This window comes from Euleptes europaea, chromosome 6, assembly GCF_029931775.1.
Source record: "Euleptes europaea isolate rEulEur1 chromosome 6, rEulEur1.hap1, whole genome shotgun sequence".
NCBI lineage: Eukaryota > Metazoa > Chordata > Lepidosauria > Squamata > Sphaerodactylidae > Euleptes > Euleptes europaea.
Genome location: NC_079317.1, coordinates 81,738,499 through 81,764,055, shown reverse-complemented (window position 1 = coordinate 81,764,055; position 25,557 = coordinate 81,738,499). Strand labels below are relative to the sequence as shown.

The 25,557-nt window shown below is 40.8% G+C and overlaps 1 protein-coding gene across 3 annotated transcripts in view; it reads left to right on the top strand.

Moving 5' to 3' along the window:
* Positions 1–8,145, top strand: part of TEAD1 (TEA domain transcription factor 1) — a 134,799-nt gene extending 126,654 nt beyond the window's left edge. For all 3 annotated transcript variants that reach the window (XM_056850925.1, XM_056850923.1, XM_056850922.1), the window contains 3 exons: positions 4,235–4,375; positions 4,973–5,125; positions 7,832–8,145. In XM_056850925.1, coding sequence (XP_056706903.1) covers positions 4,235–4,375; positions 4,973–5,125; positions 7,832–7,945 — 408 coding nt within the window. In that variant the 3' untranslated portion in view covers positions 7,946–8,145. The remainder of the gene's footprint in view (positions 1–4,234; positions 4,376–4,972; positions 5,126–7,831) is intronic.
* The last annotated feature ends 17,412 nt before the right edge of the window (positions 8,146–25,557 follow it).

Below are 25,557 nucleotides of genomic sequence, written 5' to 3'. Positions count from 1 at the left end.
TTAATTATCCACAGATGGGGCCATTTTGAGATTTAGATATGGTGACTGACTTACCAAGTCCTGTATCAAATCTATCCAAGCAACACAGTAATTCCCAGGACAAAATACCACCCGTTTCTGTACCACCCGAGGTTTATCCTGTACTTCTTGATCTGTTAGTCTCCTCTGGATCCTGGTGCTACTTGGAAGGAGCAGTCTTTTTTAGCTTCCTATTCCTTCTGTTTTGTTTTTTTCCTTATTTTGTTTATTTAAAACATTTATTAGCTGCCTTTCCATCTTCAGGAACACAAGGCATCTTACAATATAAATAAAACAGTAATTATAAAAACACACATAAAAGGCCACAATTTAAAATCTCTAACTAGGATTGCCAATAAATAAAAACTAAATTAGTCAAATGCAATCCTAAATAAAGCAGTCATCAGCTGCCTTCTACAGATTGAGTATGAGGGGGCCGGGCGCACCTCCCTGAGGAAGTTGTTCCATAATCGTGGGGCTACCACTAGAAAGGCCCTTTGTCGTGTGCCCACCAGATGTGCTTCTTTGGTTGGTGGGACTTGATAAGCTGCACCTGCTTTCTCTTTGAAATTAATTCATTCTGGCTGGAATCCTTAAACAGCCAGCCTAAATCTTCAACCCAGTTCTATCCTTGCCCTACCCGCTCTTTAAAAAAAACCTAGTATTTTGCCATCAATGTGTGTTATTGGCAGAGAATATGATGTTTTAACAGCAACCCTTCATCCCTTCCTTGCATACTTCGAGCAGGTTTAAAGATAGCCAAAACAAATATGAAAAAGAAAATACCAAGGGCCTGGACTATTGAATTACCATTCTACTTCCAGAATATTTATAACTTCATTGAAGGGAAAATGTTGATTCAACCAAATTGATGCATGTTGTTGATTGTTTGTTTGACATAGTAACAGCAGTATTAGAGAGACTTTTCCCACTTGCATACACGTTAAGGTATCCTTGGAACCAGACATGAGGTATGCATGCTCAGGTCTGTCGATTAGCATCAGAAAAACAGCAGAGAATCAGGTGGATGATTAGAAATGGTGCCCTCTTCATCTCTCAAGATCATATCTGGAGTTTTCCTAGAGAGCTAAACAAAAGTCTTGCTTTGCTGCTCACAGTCACAACAAGCACAGGAGAAAAACACTTCACCTGGTTCAAATCTTGGCCAGCAGTCAATTTAATCAGGTGATCTTAGAGTCAGAAGATGAAGATGGTGGTGATGAAATAGTACCTTGATGTCATCCAGAAAGTAGCTTTCACAAGGTCCTGTCTGCTCTGTCATCATATCTGTGAAAGGAGAGAAATTGGGGCTCAGAGACAGCTCCTTCATTAAATGGTCAAGCCTCAGAAGATAAAGCTAATTATCCGTAGAAGGACAAGGTGCCCCAGCTGGTACTACAGAAATTATATCTCTTTATTACAGATTCCAAGATAGATTAAATCAGCTGTCTCCTTAGCTAGAAGTTCATCCCTGCCCCCAGAAGAAACATGTTCCCTATAAACCAGGCAAACATAAACACGGATCTTGTGCTGTTCAGGTCAATTTAGTTAATTGCTTTGGTTGGCTGAGATAGGTTCAGCACTAACTCTAGTAATAAGGGCATCATTGAAAAAGAACTGTTAACAAGAATACTTGTTTGGCTGTGATGTTCAGTTTTTGTTGCATTGGCCTACATCAATTAATTAGCTATTACCTATGGTCGCCAGGAGCAACTTGACAGCACTTAACACACACGTTACCTTGCATTATGTGGAAAGGATCACTGTATTTATGGCCTTTGTTTGAAGGACAATGGCTGAAGACCTGGAGAAAGATTTGATCCATCAAGGGAGTCTAATCTCTGAAGTTATTCTAGCGTGGCGTAGTGGTTTAAGAGCGGTGGTTAGAAGTGGTGGACTCTAATCTGGAGAACCAGGTTTGATTCCCCACTCCTATTCATAAAGACAGCTGGGTGAGCTTGGGCTAGTCACAGTTCTCCTAGAGCTCTCTCAGCCCCACCTACCTCACAGGGTGTGTGTTGTGAGAAGGGGAAGGAAAAGTGATTGTAAACCGGTTTGATTCTACCTTAAGTGGTTGAGAAAGTCGGCGTCTTCGGCAACTCTTCTTATGTGTAAGCCACAAGTTGAAGTGTAAATTGAAAGACAGAGGGCCAAAGCAGTAGTAAAAAGGAGTATGTCTAAACAGACTTACTAGTTTTGGACAAATAAGACCAAATGGATATAATGTGCTGCCATCATCATGAGGTAAGGGGTATAGGAAATGGGGGTCCTTTACCCCCACAGAAGGTTCTGTAAGATCTTCAAATAAGTAGGTGGAAGCATTGGGTTCTGGCAATGTAAAGGGAGTACCCCTAAACTGAAAGATTCCAAGAAATCAGGCAGATTCACAAGCTAAGTTAGCCTCCTCATCCCAGATAAGGCCTTGTATTGTAGTTACTATCTTGTGATCACTGGTTGAGGAAAACCACTGGTTGAGGAATCATAAGATAGACTTTCCCATGCCCAGTGGTGTTAGCAAAGCAAGGTCTCATGCCAGAGCCTGGGGATATTTGGATGGGAAAACCAGAGCCTCCTTGTCAAACAGGCATTAGTATCTGCTGTGGCAAAGTGGGGATTCAAATCTGGGTCTCCCAGCTCCTAGTCCAACCACTACGCCACGATGGCTCTCATGTCCCAGTGAGATCAGGTAATCAAAGATGAGTTTGATTTGCTTAATGTGCTCCGCTCCTTGTACGGATACTTCATCCATGATGCATAACGAGGTTCTAGCTACTTTGATCAGAGATCTCAGCTTAGTAGTAAATGGTAGAGAAGTGAAATAAAAATTAAGTACTGAGTGTAATTGTAGTAATACAAAATAGTAGGTGTGGACATGGTGGTCACAATCCGATGCAGATTTAAGCAAAGGCCTTTGAAATAATGGGATACACACGTGAACACACATGAAGCTGCCTTCTACTGAATCAGACCCTCGGGCCATCAAAGTCAGTATTGTCTACTCAGACCGGCAGCGGCTCTCCAGGGTCTCAGGCAGAGGGTCTTTCATGTCACCTACTTGCCTAGTCCCTTTGACTGGAGACGCCGGGGATTGAACCTGGGACCTTCTGCATGCCAAGCAGATGCTCTACCACTGAGCCATGGCGCTTCCCCTAGATGTGCACTTTTCTCTGTTCTGGATTATGGCAGAGGTATGTGTTTTGAATACTTCTTCACATTATCTTTACAAATGTTAAGTACTTCATACCTGATTTTCAGTTGTTGGTATGCAAAGGAGCCATTCTGTCATGGAATGCATCTTTTACCTGAAGATCTTGTCCCATCCAAAATGGGGGCTGGAGAATGTATTCCTTTCCGGTCAAAGGAGCGTTATATTTTTCTGGTTCATTTTTGTGGATCTTCGTTATTTGGTTTGGTGCCCTTGGTACTTATGAGGATCCGCTTGCGGACTGAAGCTTTTGCATACAAATGAGGGGAAAGAGAGGGCCCCTAGTGTTTTCATTGTATTGCTGTATCTTCTTAATGTCAAATCAGTTCCTGAAATTAGAAACAATATTATTAAGAGCTTTTATGTTTGGGAGCTGGGATCATAGGCTTTGGAGAAACCGTGCAGCTGTTCTCCTTGGCAATAAGAACTGTTCTAGACACTCCGTTTGAAATATGCTTGGGGCTGCAGCCTGCTGTCTGCACCCCAGTCCTGTCTTGCAAACCTTCAGTTCGGTATCTGCTGGACTTTTCCCCCTACCATAATTGGAATCAGTATAATTTGTTTTTTTGTGTGTGGGTCATGGGTTTCCTGTTTTAAAAAAAGGACCATTAAAACAAATGTCGACTTCAGAGTATCTTTCAAATGTGGCATTTTTTCATAGTGGCATGCTAACAGTTGTTGGTTCTTGTAGGTTATCCGGGCTGTGTAACCGTGGTCTTGGAATTTTCTTTCCTGACGTTTCGCCAGCAACTGTGGCAGGCATCTTCAGAGTAGTAACACTGAAGGACAGTGTCTCTCCTTCAGTCCTTCAGTGTTACTACTCTGAAGATGCCTGCCACAGTTGCTGGCGAAACGTCAGGAAAGAAAATTCCAAGACCACGGTTACACAGCCCGGATAACCTACAAGAACCAATGAACTCTGACCGTGAAAGCCTTCGACGATAACAGTTGTTAATTATTGCTCACGACAATGCAGGCGGTTGAGAGAACTTCTGTTATCTTTTCCTGCAGGCGGACTTAAATTGCAACATTCAAGATGATACAGGAGCATTCTATGGTGTCACTAGTCAGTACGAAAGCTCAGAAAATATGACAATCACCTGTTCCACCAAAGTCTGCTCGTTTGGGAAGCAAGTAGTAGAAAAAGTAGAGGTAGGATTTGCAGGGCTGCTGTTTGGATGTCTTGTTTTCTCGATTTGCTAATGTAGAAGACTTTTCTGCTTAGTAATACCATTCCTCAATGACTTCAATATGCCATTCTTTATACTGATGCCACTTCACCATCTTCGTTTAAAATTTCTTTTCCCTCTTATTTATGCTTAATTTGAAATCATGGACATAATACTGATAATGCTGCATAATACATACTACAGATGTACATAATCCCTTTTTGTGTGTTGATTCTAAGCATTGGGGTACCTTTTTGGAGGGTCATTGAGAGAGTTTGGCTTGGACCCTGCCCCGCCCCCCAACATTTTGTGGAAATGCTCCATCATTTTGTGATTGGATCCATGCCCATGGCAGCCATTTTGTTATGGGTTCTGCTACCCGTTCCAAAACTTCTAAACAGACTCAACAAGGTTGGGGACCTATGGTTTAAACCATCTTGGGCCATGATAGAATTGACCATTGTGGCTTCAGGAGAGAAGCGTTCTATTTCTCTTTAAAAACAAAATTAAAGAGCTTTAATTCATTGACATATCTAATTTCATTATAATTCTGGACTTTTCTCTTTGTTTTTTCTCTTAGACTGAATATGCACGGTTTGAGAATGGCCGGTTTGTGTATAGAATAAACCGTTCTCCGATGTGTGAATATATGATCAATTTCATCCACAAGCTCAAGCATTTGCCAGAGAAATATATGATGAACAGTGTGCTGGAAAACTTTACAATTTTGTTGGTAAAGCCTCACTTTTACTTGCTGATTACTTTCTGCAAACCTTTGCCTTTTTTATCTATTTGCAAGAGCCAGTGTGATGTAGTGGTTAACATGTCAGACTAGTATCAGGGAGACCCAGGTTTGAATCCCCACTTTTGCCATGGAAGCTTGCTGGGGGACCTTGGGCGATTCACACTCTCTCAGCCTAACCTACCTCACATGGTTGTTGTGAGGATAAAATGGAGGAGAGGAGAACGATGTAAGCTACTTTGGGTCCCCATTGACGAGAAAGGAGGGGTATAAATGAATTAAATAAATAATAAAAACCCTTATGTTAAGTAACACATTACTTCAAAGGTAGTAGTCCCATGAACTTTTTCTATGGGGCTATAGATCCATCATGCAACTCATTCCTTGCACGTCCATTCATACTGTTAGCAGTATCATGCAACGTCCCTGTGCAATCAAGCACCCACGCAATACGCCCTTTTATGTACTGCTGGTTTAGTTTAGGAGCCAGTTATGGGTAATATGATTTTCTGGAAGCAACCAAACCACTGTGGTAATAGGCAAGTGATGTCTTAGGTAGAAGTTTGGATGCATCCAGCTTGGCCACAATTCTATCTCCAAGCCCCACTTCCAATCTCTGGTTCTAGGTTCCAGACCCCTCAATACAAAGGCCAGCAGGGGAGAAAGGATGGGACACTAATATAGCAAACAGTAAATAACAAGCTGGGGACCCACAAAATGTGGGGAGTTCACGCAGCCCCCCATCTGTTAAAAGCTTTTTTTCTCCCCGTTTTTATCTCCCTTTGTCTTAACAGTTTCTTTACCCCAGTTTCTCCCTCCCCCCCATTTTTCATTCCCCCTGTTCCTCTCACCTTTTTTTCTCTCGCTCTATTAGCTGCTGCTGCTTTCTTCCAAGCTGCAGTCAGGCAGCAGGTGCCTAGGCCCCAGCCCTACTGCCTCGGTTGCTAGGCAGTGTCCATGGTGATCTTATGAGCTGTTGCGAGATCTCAGTGGGCATCCTTCATTTTGTTGAAATTTTAACATCTCCCCTGTCATTTTTAAAATCGTTTTTGTATTTTTCTACACACCTGGGGGAAATCCCAGGTCTGCCTTTTTATCTACATTTTTAGCACTGTGCAGAATTTGATATAGTGATACTACTTACTGTGGATAGATCACGATGGGTAGCCATGTTAGTCTGTCTGTAGAAGTAGAAAAAAGCAAGAGTCCAGTAGCACCTTAAAAACTAGCAAAATTTCTGGCAGGGTATGAGCTTTCGTGAGCCACAGCTCACTTCCTCAGATACAGCCTAAAGATACAGGCTCACAAAAGCTCATGTGTGTGTGTTAAATGTCATCAAGTTGCTTCCGACTCATGGCAACCCTATGAATCAATGTCCCCCAAAATGTCCTATCCTCGACAGCCTTGCTCTGGTCTTGCAAATTGAGGGCTATGGCTTCCTTTATTGAGTCAGTCCATCTCTTGTTGGGTCTTCCTCTTTTCCTGCGGCCCTCAACTTTTCCTAGCATGACTGTCTTTTCTAGTGACTCTTGTCTTCTCATAACGTGACCAAAATAACATAGCCTCAGTTTAGTCATTTTAGCTTCTAGGGTCAGCTCAGGCTTGATTTGATCTATAACCCACTGATTTGTTTTTTTTGGCAGTCCACGGAATCCGCAACACTCTCCTCCAACACCACATTTCAAAGGAATCTACTTTCTTCCTGTCAGCTTTCTTCATTGTCCAAAAGCTCATATCCTGCCCAAACTTTTGTCAGTCTAAGGTGCTACTGGACTCTTGATTTTTTCTACTTACTGTGGAGTTTACAGTGCTAGAGGGATGCAGTTTTTTTTTCTCATGGCGTGGTTGAACTTTTGACTGAGTTGGGATGCTAGTTGAGATGTCAGATGAATCCACAGCGAGGGTGGGACTAGACCGTAGTACTAGGAAGCGAGGATACTCATCAGCCATACACATGCTGTTTCCCTGATTGGAAATGCTTTTTCCATGCTGCTTTAAGCTCCAGCATGTGAAAAAACAGGCACAATAATTGTCAAGACGGGGACTTGTGTGTGTGGGGGAGGGGGTCCACTCAGGGAAATGATACAGAGGAGACTTAACCCCTTCCCCAGCTCCATAGCCATGATGCAGATTTTGGCCCCCCTACGTTGGCTTTTGGCAAACTTATTTCATGCCTAGGATCCCATCTTGTTTTGGTCCTAACTTTCGAAGAATGATTGACCCTGTGAAGATTCATTCTTGCAACTTGTCCCTCCCTTTCTGAGCCTACTTTTCTTCGTTTCTCCCCTGCTGTATCTTCTCCTTCCCACCTGCAACTCTTCCCCCATTTCCCAAACCCTTGAAAGATAAAAAGGTGGCCATCTGCTCATTCCATCCGAAACAGCAGCAGAGTCCTCTAGTAGCTGCTTGCTTTCTCCTCCTTTCATAAGGCCAGTCGACAATACTGTGGAGAAGAAAGATGGGGTTTTGTAGAAGACGGATCCTGTGTCTGATAGTCAACCTCTCATGTCCTCAGGATACTCTTAATTTCTCTTTTTCATTAGGTCAAATGTCAGTGTTAGAGAGGCCTGAAGTGTGTGAGATTGAGATACTTTATAATATCTGAGGATTAAAACCATATTGTTCGATTGTGTGCCTATGGAAGCATCTGGCAAGTTTCTAACATACTTCCTTTTATCCCCCCTTAACCCAAACCAGGTTGTAACGAACAGGGACACGCAAGAAACCCTACTTTGCATGGCTTGTGTATTTGAAGTTTCAAACAGCGAACATGGCGCACAACATCACATCTACAGGCTCGTAAAGGACTGAGCAGTTATTTATAGACACATTTCATTTATAGCTCCTTATCGAAACACAGACTGTCAACCTCAACGTGACGTGGCAGTTCCTCTGGCTGAGCTTTCCCCTACATTTTTCTAAATCTCATTTGAGTGTGCTCATACATCGTAGCTGTGAAATTCTGGTACAGTTGTACAAATTCTTTTTAAAACAAAGTGTTCTTCAGATTTATAAAAATCATGCTTCTTTGGGGAAGACTATATTTAAGGATTTTCAAGGCCTTTGTGGAAGTTTTAATTTTTGTTGTTGTTGTTGTGTTAGAAAAAAATATAAGACAGAGCATTTGCCATGGGAAAACTTTAACAGCGATTATAAGAATTTATGAGGTGTTTTATCTAAATTAAAGAACATGTTTTTTTAAGATAAAAGTGAAATTGAAATGAATTTTAACTATGTGTAAATTAGAACACTTTTTTTTAGAATTATCTTCATAACTGATTACTGTGGATGATACAGACGAATGTAATTCACTAAATTATTTTATAACTCAAACTCTATTTCTGTTTGAAGCCAAAAGACAAACATAGCCTTAAGAAATGCCTGATGGGAGCAGACAGGTCCTAAATGTAGACAAAAAGTGTATTTTTTTCCTTCCCCTGTATTAAAACTAACTTTCTAATCCATTGAACTTTTCAAGCAGGTATTGCAAAGCGAGATTTTCTCCCTTTTCTAATCATATTTAGTGTATTTAAAAGATATAAAGTATTGTACTAATAAGGACATTTGATTATTTAATTAAAAAGATGGCTCGTTTTGCAATAACTAGATAAATTCTGAAAAATTAGATTTATGGTGTATGTAATCTTGTGTGGTTATATTTTGTATGAGAATTTTTTGGTTTTATTTTCTTTTCATCATGACTCAAGAAGTTGCAACACCAAAATTAGTGATTAGCAAATATGTGGGGGAGGGGGGGAATAAAGTGACTGCTGTATTACAATTATGTTGTCAGCTGAAAACCACAAAATGACTGCGGTCGAGAAGAGAATAGGTAAACAAGCAAAAGGTTCATCTGTTTTTAATGTCTTTTGAGTGCTAGAAAATTATAGACATTGCTAGGCAAAAAAAACCACACAATTACTATCTTTCAGGAAGCTTGTAAATTTTGTGATCTGCCAAGATGAACACAGTCTACCAGCAATGTATGGTGGCCTATCAAGGCTTTGATAAATCTTCTGTGTTGCCTGCCTATCTGGAAATCCAAAAACACAGTAATTGCCAAATACTTAGCCAGCCATAACAACTTAGACACAATGCAGGCTTTCTGGAAAGAGAAGGAATTTCCATTTGCAGACCATGATTCCTCCCATTGCATCCCAGAATGCCCTCTCACATACTCATACATAATGCTGTTTCAGCTGGAAAGAACTTGTGAGTGACAGTCTGGATAGGGGAGTCTGCGGAATTTGCAAAACTCCCCCCCCCCATTCCATCCATGGAAATCCTCCATGGGAGCCAAGCCAGTACATGGCAGGGCTGACTTTGTCTTGGGGGCCTCACAGTTTTGCAGGTCTGTCCGATGGGATTTGTTAGCCCACTGCTGTGAGATCTCTGCAAATGACTTACAAGTGGACAGAGCCAGGGCACATAGGGTGGGATCAGGAGCAATGAAATGAACTGGATCCATCTTCTCCTGTGTCGAGTCATAATGTACGTCTATGCTCCATAAGTCCATAGGCTCTGTCACCATATTCAGGAATGTTTGAAAAATAGTATTTCCAATCACAAAGATGGAGATGATGCATACAGCTTGGATGTGTATAGACAGTGTGCCCATGTGCATTGCCTGTCAGCGCAGGGTCAGCTCATCCAGTCCAGGGGCAGGGTCAGCGCATCCAGTCCAGACCCCTTTCTGTGCATTGGCCCTGTCCATGTGTATGTCATGCAGTTTCAAACCATGGAGCATCAGATTGTGCACTACACTGTCAAACCAATTCCTTTTTCAGATTTCTCAGAATAGCATGTCACTCGTCCCACTGCTCAAAAAACATTTGATGCTCTTAACCAAGGGGTATTTGTAGGTATACAGTTCTGTGTAGGGTTTGATTCCATTTCCAAGGCATATTTCATAAATACATGTTCTTTCCCATTAGTAATACGGGTGGAGCTGTCATTTGACCAGATTGCTAGCGGATAGTAAAGTGTGAGTAGTACATACAACCTAATGCAGTACATACCTGCTTAAAAAAACATTGTTTCTAAGCTAGAGTTTCTCTTTTTCCTTTTTGTTCACTACACGCTCCCCTTTATGTGCCATTTTTAAAGAGCACAATATTATTTTACCACAAGTGTATCACTTAATTCAATGGTTTTGAAGTATTGGCATATCATGATACTAAGCATAAATGAGAATCAAACATGCCCTTTCTCCATTTGTGCAAATTGAATTGGTCGTGGGGTTTTTTGGTTGTTGCTTTTTTTGTATTTAAAAAGTGATGAGCATATGAGCACAGCTTTACAGTTTTCATTCTAGCTAAAACCATTTTTCCAGGCCTGTTCTTTGGACCTTTGGAGTCTGGTGTTCCTCCCTCAGCTACAAGAAGTTGTATAATCTAGAAAAAATATGGGTTAAATTATAAACTAGTAAATATCTATGGGGAGGGTTTTTTTTACATACACATTTCTTAATGCCCCTATAAATAAACACATACTTGAAAAATATTTCAGTGTGCAGCTTAGATTAATCATTATGTATCATAAAATAGGCAGGCTGTTGCTGTGTATACTTTTGCATTAAATCCTGGTGATCTGTCGCACTGTTAGAAACATTGATCTTTAAGATTGAAGAGAGTGCTGCAGGCATAAAAAATCTTGTCGTGCTTGAAATAGCCTCAAGATTTCTGTAATATTTGATTGTTAGAACAGGGCTATGGCATTCAACTTGTGGAACACTACACAGCAGTGGCTGGTTGCCTGCAGGCTGATAACCTCCGAAAACATTTATTTGAGGCAGAGGATGGTGTCCAGACAGCTGCCCAGCCCTCAGGTGTGCATACACTTGGCCAGGAAAGGGTAAGGGATGGATTAGGAGGCCAAATTTAGCCAACTGAATCTCGCAGCCCTTTGGAGGGTTGAGCATCTTTTGACCTACAGATATTAAGACAGATGAACCTCTCAGTCAGTTTAACTCTGTGAACTGTAAAACTAGATGTTTGTGGCTGGGTTTCTTCATCATTTTTTTTTTACACTAAATGATGAGTTCAACAAAAGCACTGCATCTTTCCTGTTCTAAAGCAACCCTTTCTTTGAAGCACTTGGTGTTAAAAGTAGAAAACTGCTCTTTTTAAAATGTTGTCGTTTATGAGACTTTTGGTTTTGATGGATTTTTTTTAAAAAAAAGTTTTAACAGTTTAGAATAATTAATACACCCCAGGCTAATTCCTTGAGGCGTATTACATAGATGTCAGTTTGCAAAACCAGGTACACTTTTTGTGTTTAATACAGTGTGGGACATGATGTATGTAATAACTGTACGGAATGAAGAGTCACAACATTTCTTGCCATTCACTTTTGAAAGACATTAGGGGAATATTTGCCTTGTCTTTGACTTTATGTGGATGTAAATGATTCAACAACCCCCCACCCCTTCCCCTGGTGCATGTTTCTTCTGGAAAGCCTTAAGTCCGTCAGATGTTCAGTGTGGATTGTGTAGTCCAAAAGGCTGCCTATAAACTGTGAGCTCTTTTGTAAGCTGGAAGCATCTCTCTTGTTACTGTTACTCTGCGGTAGGGACTACTTAATTCCGAGCTGCCAAAGCATTACAATATGCAGTGCCTTAGTGCTATATTAGAAGTACATTTTAGCCTCTCATGCCAATCTTATGTAGTCTACTAACTGGTTTTCTTTTTTTTAAAAAAATCTTATGGAGAAAAGCCTTTTTTGACTACTTGGTTTAAGACACCAATAAGATATGTCACACACCCACCCACCCCATCCCCTTTCTACATAGGTGGAATATCTATACCAAAAGGAAACGCTGTATCACTAGAATTTTCTGCTAAAAGTGAATTGTCCGAATTATGCTGCCTTCTTAAATTCTCATGACCAAATACTTAAACCTTTGTGACTCTGCACTCTTGCATGCAAGTGCCTTTGGTTTTCAAATTCCAGCTTAGAAAAGTGCTGCCATACTAATGACAATTTGTAGAGACCAAAAATATTTAGAGATCACCATAATGCCTTTGGTTTATTGGAAACAGTCAAAACTAACAGGCCTCCATTCTCAAAAGAGTACCTGTTTATAGTAGCGTGCTTTTTGCAGATCACAAGAACGCATAATGCTGGAAAACTATTCTATGTGTTATTCAGCTGTGTGTTGTCATTTCAGCGGCGTTGCTGACTGGCAGTTGCTATGTTTCTGATAGGAAAAGCGGTCAGTATTTCACTCTTGCCATGTCCTTCCACCAAGTCTTGCATCTGAGTAATGTGAGTCTGTATAAGTGGCAGAATTTCAGACAATGGACAAATGTGACATTATCACTGTAGTTGCTCTGAATCTGTGAAGACAATTTCCTTCTTTATTCTAAATTTGCACTTATTTTGTTTACAAAGTTGAGCAGTTGGATGCCTAAAATTGAAAATGAAAGTGCAGAACAAAATCACCAAACCTGGGTTTTTAAGCACCAGATTGTTAGGACTGAATAATACATGCCATTTGAAGAAAGGAAAAAAACCACCTTTGATGGCACTATCTAGAACTTCCCTGTCCTTCTGTGGGAAAGAGATCTCCCTTTAGGTATTTTGTGCCATTTTAACACTGCTTGTGAATTTAGCCTTGCCATTTATTTAATGTTTCAGAGAGACGCAACAGTTTAAAAAAATCAATGAAAACAAACAGCATTGAAACCAAAAGCTGGCAAAGGGGATTTTTAGATGTTGATATGATACACTTTGTTTTAATAGACAAATTAAAGGATTTTATTTAAAATTAGTGTGTGGCACAAAAGTGATTAGTAATTATCCCCCATCCCTGTTTCTTAAACATGTATACAGATCAATTTTATTCTTCAAAGATCCAAATCTGTAGGTTTTCTCACACCTAATTAAGGTTTGTTTGGCCTAAAAAATACAGTATATATTTACAACCATCCACTGAGACAGATAAAGGTAAGCAAGTGGCTGGAGTATATTTTATTGCAAAGGAATCATTTTATTTATTGTCTTATGTACAAAATTGAAAAAAGAAATAATGGTACCATTTGTGGCAGTTGAAATATAGCTTACTTATACAAATGTAATTTCTGTACTTACTTGAATTCTAGAATGATTTATTTAGGTACTGTACCACTATGTCGAATAGTTTGCAATGCCTATACCTATGTTCCTACTTTCTACCAACCTTTGAGCCCATTCAGTTTGGCAACTCCACTGATCTCAAACTCCCTGTTTTTGTCCACTTCAAGTAGTTAAAAGTAAATCATTACACTGCAGGAATCAGCTGAGAACAGGCAGAAGTCAGCTTACAGCTGACAAAGATATCTGCCCTAGTCTAATTCTTAGGACTTTATTGCTCTTCTGTGGCTGCATTCAGACTTCATGCCAAGCCATGTTAGCTTGCCTATCATTTGACCTGGTCTAAATTGATACGCCATGGTTTGTGATCTGCATATAAAACAGAAATCGTGGTTGAAGTAGGTTTGTAAACCATCATTCGTGCTGACCAAGATTTCGTCTAACTGTGGTTTGGCATGATGTCTGAATCAGTAGATCATACTTAGGATCATAGTTTGCCTGCTGTGTTGTCGGAAACACAAACTGTATTTTTTGGTTCTGAATGATAGCTAACACTGTTAGGCTTGGCATGATTTCTGAATTAATCCAATGTTGCCGACAGTTTAGGCTCACTTAGCTACTGACCAATGCGCCGTGGCTTACATCAGCCGTGTACATCATACAACTTATCTTTATCTATAGGGACTGATACACACACTGTTCAGTGTGGCTGCCACTGAAAAGCTCTCAGTCTCTACATAGATAACATTCACTGCCTCTTCTACATGCAGTGTTCTAAACACCACTGCTGGGCACCCTTGGCAGCCACAGGTGCTCTGTGTGGTTTTGGACCAAGGCGTGTGGTAAAGGTAAATGTTATTCCCTTCTGCGTTAATGACCAGAAACAGGGAAGGTTTGGAGGCAGCACCTATGGGCTGTAAATAATGCATCAGTGCATCTTCATTTCTGTCATTAGTTTGGTCCTCAGGTTAACCTATCATTTCTTTCCTGTTTCTCTCCCAGCCGCACCCCTGGAAAAGGCAGATGGGGCAGTTCAGAGTATAAAGACATGGGGAGGTTTTGATCCCTAGTTTAGCAAGTTGAGCTGTGAGGTTTTTTTAAAACACCAGTTCCACTTTATCAGTTAATTTCAAAATGCACTCAGTTTGCGGAAAGGATAGGCCCCTGTTACCTCCTTATACAAAACAGTTTTGTTTTTGTTTTGCATTTTTTATTGTTTATTTTTTTTAATGGGCCTTTGCTTTCAGGCTCATGACTGCAGAAAAAAAATACAATATGTGCCTGAAAAAGACAAAAGAATTTTATAACAGTTTTTAAAACCTGAATAGCCTTTAATTCTTTAATATCAGTACATTTTATGTAAGAATAAAAAAAAAGGTTTTCTTCTTGATCTTTTTTTTTTTAATTTGCCATGTGCATTTGTTCACATTTGTAAATGACTTAATGGAATTCTCACTTCGTTTATTTGTGTAATGTGTATAAACTGGGTTTGTGACTTAAGCATATTCATATATGGTCAGTGGTTACTTTAATATTGTACTGCTGCTGGTTATTATTTTTTTTTTAAAGTGGACTCTGCCTTTCAATGACAAAGTACCTTTGCGTAGATACGGAGGGAAAGCTCTTTTTTTAAAAAAAAAATACACTTTTCAAATCTTGTCTTAACATATTTTGAAGTTTTCAACATGAGTTTCAATCAAACCTTGGCAGTACAGTATTCTTGTATTTGTTGTTGTCTGTGTGTAGGTACTGGTACCTTTTTTGTTTTAAAAACGTTTTAAGTGTTGGCTTTAAAGTGAATTTATCTTTAGTATGATAGTAATATGAAAATTATAGGGTTTGTGTGCAGAGAATTTTTTTATAAAAGTGCTTTGTAAAAAAAATGTATTCTAGCTTTCGCGGTACATATGTGTGATAACTTTAATATCCATGACAGTTAAGTGCAATTATTTCATCACTCTAAAAATGCTATTTTTGTGTCGGTTACTGCAGGTGTTCCATGTCTTTGCAAAGTGACACATTTTGATGCCTTCTTGAGAAAGTGGTAGATTTTTTGTAGCTTTCTAGAAACTTTGTATTCATACAGTATCGATTGGAAATAAAGAAAATAAAGTCATTGTTGCTTTTGTTTTAATTGGTATGGAAATTGTCAATTCTTAGTCTACAGTCTTGACATAGACATCTAGCCCAGAAGGGGAGAGGGTTGTGTTATCACTGCTGTCACGGGCACTCGTTCAAAGAGGCATTTGTGACACTCACACCACTACATTCTAGGTAGCTCCACACATTGTAGCGGCCTCAACATCTGGCAGGAAAAACTCATACTGCTGACAGAATGGGATGAACTCCAAATTAAAAGCCGCACCTATGTTTTCATCCTATTATACAATGTTTTGTTTTATTTTCTCTTCTTCATTTATAGTCCACCTTTCTTGCTGAGACTCAAGGCAGATTGTGAGCGTATATAAAGTGCCGTCAAGTCGTAGCTGACTCATGGCAACCCCTTAAGGGGTTTTCAAGGCAAGAGACCAACAGGTGGCTTGCCATTGCCTTCCTCTGCATAGCAACCCTGGTATTCTGCGGTGGTCTCCCATCCAAATATTAACCAGGACTGACCAAGGCTGGTTACAGAATCTTAAAGTGTGCAAGAACACAGTTTCAAGAAGGCCCCACCCTTTTATCATTCTGCAAAATGCATAAAGCAGAATTGCCTTTTTTAAATAAAGGAAATAGGGTAATATTTCATGTCTGTGAAATGTTAGATACTTTTCATTGCTTTTGGTCTTTGTATATATTTTGAGGTTGTACTGTTTTCTAATTTTGTGGTCCAGTTTTGTGACACTGTTGTGTGTATTATAATTTTTGTAATTTTTCTTTGTTTGGCCATATGTATTATGCTGCTTATTGCATATGTTTTTAATTTCATGATCCACTTTCAATCTCAGTGAGATGAGCAGACTATAAATGAAAAATAAATAAATAAATAATACATAAATAATGCAACAAAAACTGCCTAAGATTTTTCTCACAGACATTAAAACTACAACCTTATTCCCTTTATAAAACTTGGAAAGGCCTGATTTGTATATTCAACCCTCAAATAAGGTTGCAAAAAATTTACACATATTGCAGTTGGGGCATAATTTCCACCCCAAGCTAAATTTCGATATACCCTTGGGTAGAAAAAGTCCCACAAAGCTGTTTTTGAAGTTGCCTAAATCATTGAGTTTGGAAACACAGTTTGACTTACCACAAAAAGTTCCTTTTGCATTGATTCGTCTTCCCCCTTTTGCACACCAGCATGCTTCCTCTACAAAGCCATGTTTTTTTTTAATTTACAACAACGAAAAGTAGATTTGAACTTAAGACAACTAAATTCCATGAATTTTGAAGGAAAACAGAAAAACATCTAAAATTAATCTTAACGTTTTTTATATTTGGGGTGTTTTTCCTACCCCACAAACATCTCTCTGTGGTAACGTAAAGATTCTCCAGGTTTCAGGAAGCATCTTCAGGTTGCCTGAGCACTTATAATTGTTCCCTGGATCAGAGTTTTCTTAATGAACTCCTGAGGTGTTTTTTTCTACATCAATATCTTACATGGGCTGGGGTGAAAAAACTACCCCAATGGCAAAATTAATAGATTTCTGTTAATTTTCTGGAGTGTTTTGTTGTTGCTGTTGTTTACAGAAAGCAAACTTAGTGGTAACCGGCTGTATTTTGAAGACATCTTTTCCCACTGTACAGAGGACAATTTCCTAAAAGGAAAAAGTACTATAATCACTTTTCTCTGCCTTCTGCCAAAAAAGGACAATGAGTAAGGTTGGGATATACCTGGAGATTTCGGGGGTGGCGCCTGGGGAGGGGAGTGGGGGTGCTCAGCAAGGTATAATGCCCTACAGTCCACCCTCCAAAGCAACCATTTTCTCCAAGGGAACCAATCTTGCTTGTGTGGAGACCTCCAGGTGTCATTAGGAGGCGAGCAACTCTAATGATCAGGGTGTGGAAATACCCCGCAAGTGTTGCTTAGGGATAAAACCTAACTCTCAACTGAAGCTCATGAGGGTGTCTTAAAAATGAAAACAATGAAAAATTCAAGAACAGCAAAGAAACGCCAATCTGTTTATCACATTTTTGTCCTGATATTTGTCCAAGGAACTCAGAGAAGCGTACGTAGTTCCTCTAATGGATTTTGTCCTCAGCAACCCTTCAAGATGGGGGGGGGGGGTCTGGTATAGGTCAACCAAAGAGCTTAATAGCTGAATGGAGATTTACGCCTGGGTCTTCCAGGTCCCAGTCCGGTGTTCTAACCACTACTGGCTGTCAACATCCACTGAAAAGCAGCAAGTAAGTAGTTTAACATCAGTCATATATCCTCAAAATAAAACCACAGCTTAAAAATCACAATAGAGAAAAACTGAGCATAAAAAGCATCACACACAAAGTCATTTCTTAACACCAGCCAAACATAACAGTGTAGAACCAAAGCAATAAAACAAATAAAAACAGTCTGAACAAATGAGCTGGCATGTCTGAGTGAAAACAGAAGTTTTTACCTGGTGATTAAAAGTTAATACATGTGGTGGTGTCAGACAGGATGCCCAACAGAAAGGGCATTATCTCTGATAAGCACCCAACTCACTTTTGAACATTGGGATACCCAGAGCAGGCGCTCTGAGGATGGTTTCAATTATTCAGCAGGTTCATCTGGGACATGAAGTTCTCTTGGTATCTGAGTGCCAGACGAGTGATCATAGGAAAGTTAAGACCTAGCACTAGGAAGACCTGGGAAGAAAGCAGACAATCTTGTAATGAGGCACTCTACACTCATATTGCCAGGATGTGATCCGAGTGTATAGTTGTGGGCAGCTTTTACTATATTCTTATGAATAATATTTTCCAAGTGAACAATTTTGTTGAAAGGGGGGGTGATGAGATGTAATCATTAAGATAGAACTAAATATCTCTGAATTATGTTTATATGATACTTACAGCCCATTTCTCATCTGGGAGGGTCCTCCCATTCCTGAGCTGGGAGAGTCCTCAGGAGATGCGCAAGGGTCCACGCCGGCGTCCGGGCCACTTGCACCAGTGCCCGGGTCACTTGCACTCACACTGGCCTCCCGCCGGTGTCCTGATGGCGCGCCTCCGTGTGCTGTCATCCGAGGGAGTGTTCCGGGGGGCACAGCTGCCTTTAGGCAGCTTCCTAACCTCCCTTCAGGCTGGGAACGCCAGGCTGGGAACCCCCCTTCAGGCTGGGAACTCCTTATCTGGAGTTATGCCACCTTTTTAGGTGGCATAGCCCCATGGAACGCTATGGAGCAGTTCCATGAGGCTCACAGGTAAGGGCAAAGTGCGACTTCAGTGGGGGGGGGGGGAATCCTCCTTTGGAGGCAGCACAGCTGCGCTGGCTCCAGCCGCTGGCTCAGCCCTCCCCCTCAGGAATAGGCTGTTAGTTGACTTCCTCCTTGGTCTTCAGGATAATTTCCTTTAGCCCCCTTCATTTCCTGGCCAGCTGCTCTCAGAATTAAGAATGGCTTTCTTAACATCTAAGGCCATCCACAGCACTTGCTATGGGATATGGATCCGGTCCCTCTCACACTAAGTGTAGCCTGTGTCCTTTGACCAAATGGCAGATATCTGGATCCACCATGGCAGATATCTGGATCCAACCTATAGTGTTGAATCATTTGAAGAAAGACCAGAAGAGAAAATGGCATTTTCTCCTAATGGGTAGAGAATCAAGTAGTAATCCATTGACTCAAAGACTGGATCTTTTCCATGTTTCCTTCGTTCCTGCAGTCCCATTTGAACCTGGGAAGCTGGTTCCTTGGGTTGCAAGACCTGTGTGGACTAACAGCTATGTGGGCTGAGGAAGCTGTACTGAGGAGAGTCCTTTCTCCTACTGAACTCAGCTGTGTTGATGCAGGAGAACTTTTTTATATCTCTGTTCAGAAGTCCCCCAACCCCCATATTTATTAGTCCCTGTGGTGCTGTCATCCTGATAATTGACTTACTGCAGGGTAAAAGGGACAAAGGTCTGCCAGCACCTTCCACTGATCTCTGGATTCAACCCCACTATAAATGTAATATTCCTCAACACACGTTGCAGTTGTAGAACTGTACCCCAGGAAATGAATGGGAAAGAGACGGACAACAGGCACATGAACACGGTTGTCCACATGAGCAATTAGTTCAGCTACCCTGTGGAATATTGTGGTAAAGCGGTTGTATGGTGTACAGACTGCGAGATGTGGGAAATCTAGTTGAAAGAGGCAGATGGAAGGTCAGAGGTGAAGCTGGGGTGAAAAGAGCCGGTGCTGTTGTCACCTGAATGATGAAGGATCTTGGACTGTTCTGAAGTCCTCAAAGCAATGGTTTAATCACCGAGTACTGAATTGGGGTGTTAAATTTGGAGCAGAAAGAAATCTATTATCAGAAATTCACATTTTAAACATCAATAAAACTAATACCTTGAGAGAGAGTGGTTGAACATGACTATTTTTGTTACTCTGAGAACTGAATGCCAGTCTCGGAAATACCTCTTTGGCATAAAATGATGTTTCTTGTTTGCTTTAGCCAAGGAATGGTGCTTTATGCTATTGATACTGGATACAGTATTTCAGTGGTGCCTGCATAGGAGAAAATTTTAATAAATTGGACATTTAAAACGTAAAACCATTTGAATGCTATACAGCAACAGGGGTGCAGGGTTTTTTAAACTATGACCTTTTATATGTTTTTATATTAGCTGTCTTATTCATATTATTTTATTGTGTTTTTATAATCATTTTATTTATATTGTAAGCCATCTTGAGCTCCACCAGGGAGAAAAGCAACTAATAAATGTTAATAATAATAATTTTTATTATTGTCAAGTTGTCAAGAGCCTAGATAATTCTGAAGTAGGATTATCTTCAGTGAAACTGTTAAGAGATGTCTGTGGGGTATATGCTCTAATAATGTAAACGTTTTTGGGGAAATGTATTTTGCATCTTAGAAAAACAGGATGTGAGGCAGATGGCGGGGATGCAATGTCATCTGCACTGCCACATCACATCTGGGAAAACCTGGAAGTGACGTAGGGTAGTTCTAGGAATTGCTGGAAACTCTATGGTAAAATGTAGGGGTGACATAGTGCACACACCACCACTGGTTTTTTTAATTACTTGTTTCTCATGCCGCTGCTCAAAGCAGTGGCAGGCAACTAGGGCTGCTGGCAAAAGACCTCCCACCATAGCGAGAGGCCTGGTGGCCCTAAACCCATTTATCAGCTCAGGTGTATTGAAAAATCTTTGGGGAGGGTGGAGCCAAGTTGAGCTGTCCTCCATAAGAGATTTTTATTCTCTGAGGGCTCCAGTACTTTGGAGTGTCTTCCCAGATGATGTGTGTGTTGCTCCTCCCCTCCAGGCAGTTCTGAAGGTCTCTAAAGCATTGGTTCTTGTAGGTTATCCGGGCTGTGTAACCGTGGTCTTGGTATTTTCTTTCCTGACGTTTCGCCAGCAGCTGTGGCAGGCATCTTCAGAGGAGTAACACTGAAGGACAGTGTCTCTCAGTGTCAAGTGTGTAGGAAGAGTAATATATAGTCAGAAAGGGGTTGGGTTTGAGCTGAATCATTGTCCTGCAAAAAGTAACAAAGGTAATGTGCTAACCATTGTCCTGTAAGTATCAAGATAATGTGCTAATGCGGGTGTGGTATGTTAATATGGAACCATTGTATCCTAAAGTGATCTGTTAATGTGTGAAATCCAAAGCTAACCTGCATGGCTATTGTTGACTGTAGTCTTTGTTAGTCTGGAGGTTTTTAAGACAGGAAGCCAAGCCTTATTCATTCTTAAACTCTCTTCTTTTCTGTTAAAGTTGTGCTGATGTTTATGAATTTCAATGGCTTCTCTGTGCAATCTGACAAAATAGTTGGTAGAATTGTCCAGTCTTTCAGTGTCTTGGAATAAGACCCTGTGTCCTGTTTGTGTCAGTCCATGTTCAGCCACTGCTGATTTCTCAGGTTGGCCCAGCCTGCAGTATCTTTCTAAAGCAGTTGTTTTCTGGAAGACCTTTGAGATCCCCATTTTAGTAACAGCTCTGTTGAATCTTGTTAAATCACGGTGTGGTGGAATGATAGTTTATTGTTACTGATATTTGTTTTTATCGTAAATATTGTACTTGAATCCTTGATTTACTTTTCTGCAGTGTTTCCAGAGGGATACTGATGTTACTCTGTTTCAGGAAAATTAAACGGAGTACAGTGGCACCTTAAAGACTAATAAAATTCCAGTTTAAGTTTTTGTGAGTCAGAGCACAGATTGGAGGAAGTAAGGTCTGACTCACAAAGGCTCATGCTGGAATAAATGTTCAGTTCCAACAAATTTTACTTTCCTCTGTTTGCCACTTCAAGCTTTCGGTGGGGTAAATTTCATTAAATCAATTTTTAAAAGCCCAGTCCTTTTAAAAAATGGCCCGCCAACTACTGGGTATATGCTCGTGTTTCAGAGCACTGTTAGCAGGTCCCAGGAGCTCAGCTGAAAGGTAACACTGGAGAAGAACTTTAAAAAATCTAATGAGGTGTCCCTTCCTTTGACAGCACCTACCTTTGCACTGGTACATGTGCTAGCATGGGGGAAGGAGGAGAAAGAAGCCCTGGGAAAGACCAGTGGGGCTACTGTAAGTTCCTGCTTACCCTCCAGAACTCTTTGCTTATCTTTTGCTTGTCCATTGGTTCTTGTAGGTTATCCGGGCTGTGTAACCGTGGTCTTGGAATTTCCAAGACCACGGTTACACAGCCCGGATAACCTACAAGAACCAATGAACTCTGACCGTGAAAGCCTTCGACAATATTTTGCTTGTCCCTTTAACCTGCTGGTAACTCAGGATTTCCTTAATCAGAGTCATGGTTTTTGCATCAGAATTGGCTCAAAGTAACAAGTCAGCCCTTCAGGGCAGTGAGGAGTCAGAGGTCATTTGCCTCGTGTTCTCTGCCAGACTGCTTTGGGGTTTCTTTGGAGTTATGCATGATTTTTCCAACCTTCAGAAGTCACTTCACTCCTGCCTTGCGCTTTCCCCAGGGTTTCAGGATGCTGTCTCCTGGAATTTAAAGCCTGCTCCAAGCCTAAATTGCTGCAAATCAATGCCATTTCTGTGCATATCTTTAACTTCGGGATTCTTTCCCCACACCTGTTCTCGCTTGTCCCTCCCTCATCCAAACCCTCATCTAGAAGCCATTTTGGTGAGTTTCAGCAGAAAGTGTTTTAAGATCTTGGGGAAGGAGCCAGCTGCCCACCCCCCCATGCCTCATATGCATCCTCTCTAGTCAGTTTCAGCAGCAAGAGTTTTTTGTTGTTGTTTGTTTGCCAGGGCAAGTTTACCAAGAGGACGCTTGGAACAAACCACAGCAAGTTCTTTTTAGTTTGCTAATGCAAAACCCTTGCTTTGAGATAGCCTGAAACAAACAGGTTGGGGGGGGGATTCCTTCTCTGCTTTGGCTGTAAAATGGCCACTCTGTTCATATCAAATGAAAAAATCCTGCTGCGGGTCTGGTGAGGGCTGCCGACCCAGGGTTCCCTGCCCTTACCCCCACTTTTTGGTTTCTAGTGCAATTTTAATGAAAAAAACACTAACAATGTAAATATAAATGAAGAACAGCCAAGGGAAAGACCCTGAGTTCCCTCGCCCCCCCCTTTGCACAATTTACCCAAGAGGTGCCTGAAGGGAGGGGGCAAGGGAACGCAGGGTCTTTCCCTTGGCTGATCTTCATTTATATTTACAATGTTAGTGTTTTTTGCAAAAATTGCACTAGAAAACAAAAAAGGGGGTGCTGGCTGGCCAGGACAAGATTTCCCACCCTCCCCTCATAAGCATCCTCATGGTCAATTTCACAAAGCGTGCTTCCAGACTTGAGCAACAGACCTGGGCTGATTCCCCCCCCCCTTCCTTCTCTTGGTCAATTTCACAGTGCTTCCAGACATCCAGGAGCAAACAAAGCTGAGCAGATCCCCACCGCCCTTCCTTGGTCAGTTTCACAGTGGAGTTTTCTTATGATCCCTGCAGTGAGATAGCCAGAAACAAATTGGTGGGGAGGGGGCTTGTAAGGACCTTTCTCTGCTTTGGCTTTAAAATGGCCACTCTTTATTTATTATATACAGCTTTTGCCAGAACATAGTATACAGCTACAATCTTAAAAGGATTTTAAAAGGGTAGGTATCAAATCAAAAGTATCTCCATAGCTTAACATAAATACATTAAAATGCTAAAATAGTTGCAATAAAAATATTATACTAAAACATACCTAAAAGTTAGTTGTGACCAATATTGACATTACCATTAGTGGCCTCTCTCAAACGGACCTTAATAGCCACTGAGCAAAAATTTAGCAACTTGGGAAAGACTAAAGGTGCCCCCTTCCCACAGCAGACATTTCATTTCTTCTTCTTCTGAATCAAACTCCCTTAGGTTCACCAGTGGATGAATCAACTTTTGTCTAATGTCATTATAATAATTTCATCTAAGAATAACATGGCCAGAGTCTTCAATTTCTCTGGCCCCACAAGGACATTCCCACTGAGCTCTTGGGAGTTTTCTAAATTTTCCCTCCAAAGCTGCTGAGGGAAGTACGGGACCTCTAGCGAGGGTAAATGGCCACTCAGTTCAGTTAAAATGAAAGATTCCCGCTGCAGGGCAAGCGGGGGCTGGTGACATATTTAAAAAAAATACACCACAGCCAAATTACAATGCAGCATTTTCAAAGGGAGGGACTTGGAAGCTCCACATTTTCACTGGGGATGCATAATTAATCACAAGGTACTCCTGGAATTTCTTCAGGGCAAAGGCATAGAGTTTTGAGAATTTAGATCAGAAAACTGTGTATCTGCCTAGCGGCAAACCCAACACAACTTCCCATGAATAAATGGCCAGAGAAATTTGTACCTGCTGATAACTGGGGACTGTGGCTGTGGGAAAGAGGAATGGGTTCCCTTTAAGAAGAGCCCTAGCTGAGGTACATTGGGATGAAAACGCTGTAAGGAAGGAAGGAGGGACATTGTGGCTAAAGCTGCCACGTGCTCGTTTTGTTTAATCTGTAAATCCATTTAAGTTACTCAACTGAGCTTTACAAGATGCATTAGATTCCAGCGACCTTTGGTGCAAAAAATAACTAAGGTATCCGTTAGAATGCCAAGGCAAATAAGGGGACGTGACAGGGCTTGTATTGTGCAGATGCTAATAAGTGCCGTTGGCACACTGCCAGACACAGGTCTGGAGACTGATGCCTTTAGTCATGTTTAAATTAAGCAATAAGGGAAATCCATTGGCTCTATAATAACAATTCATACTCTACCAGGCTATTGGGCCAGAGGGCTTATTGGTGGCCTTGATTTTATTTTTTCCTAGGAATGTATTCCTAGGAATACATGCTGCTGCTCAGTATTCCTGCGGTAACTGCAAGAGTAAGATCCCCGAACGCAAGAGCGAACATCAGCCCCAATGCCAGGTTCCAAGACCCAGGACATCACCTAGAACTTCTCTGAAGTGCCATGGCTGCCCTATTTAAAGGCCCTTTAAAAAGGGCAGACAGATGGCCTACTAGAGGAACCTTTTCTTCTCAGAGTATTTTAAAACTGCAGCTTTTGCAAAACCTACACTGCTATTAGGAAGGACATATTTGGAGAAAAAAAATCTCAGCAGCATTTTCATTTTCTGCAACTCCCAGTAGATGTTGCTTTAGATTTTAATACGGAAAAACCCCGAAGAGCCTCCAAACTTAGTGCAAGTGAGGTGTATTGGGAGGGAGGTAAAAGAGGGCATACAAGACTAGGCTGTTAATTGATTTCCAAATGGCATGGCCATCCTTTCTACAGTTGCTTCAGCTCTCCTCTATTCCTGAAACAAATTTATACTGATTTATTATATCTAGTGGTTTTCTGATACCCAGATGAGCTGTTGTGGATGTCGTTTCAGCATAACTAATAACTGACTAAGGTGAGTCTGAAATTGCATTGACTAATGAGTTGACTCATTACAAATCCTTCATCTATCAATAAAAACACCAGCCCTGTTACTAAATCCTCACTTTATTCATTAAACTCCAGTAATTACATTTCTCCAAACCAGTTATTACTCTGGAAAACAATTCTTTATTCTGGGATTACCCCTGGTAGACTTGTTTGTGACAACAAAGCCCTATGGAAATACATGGCATTGTCATTGTGAAAATCCACTGCACAATAACCAAATACTAGAATGTGTGCCATTATAAGAATCTGTGAGATGACTGTAATATGGAATATTACCTGGCATAAGATTTGAAAAAAGCTGGATGTGATCACATGAAGGAACTGGATAAAGCAAGTTTATTGTGC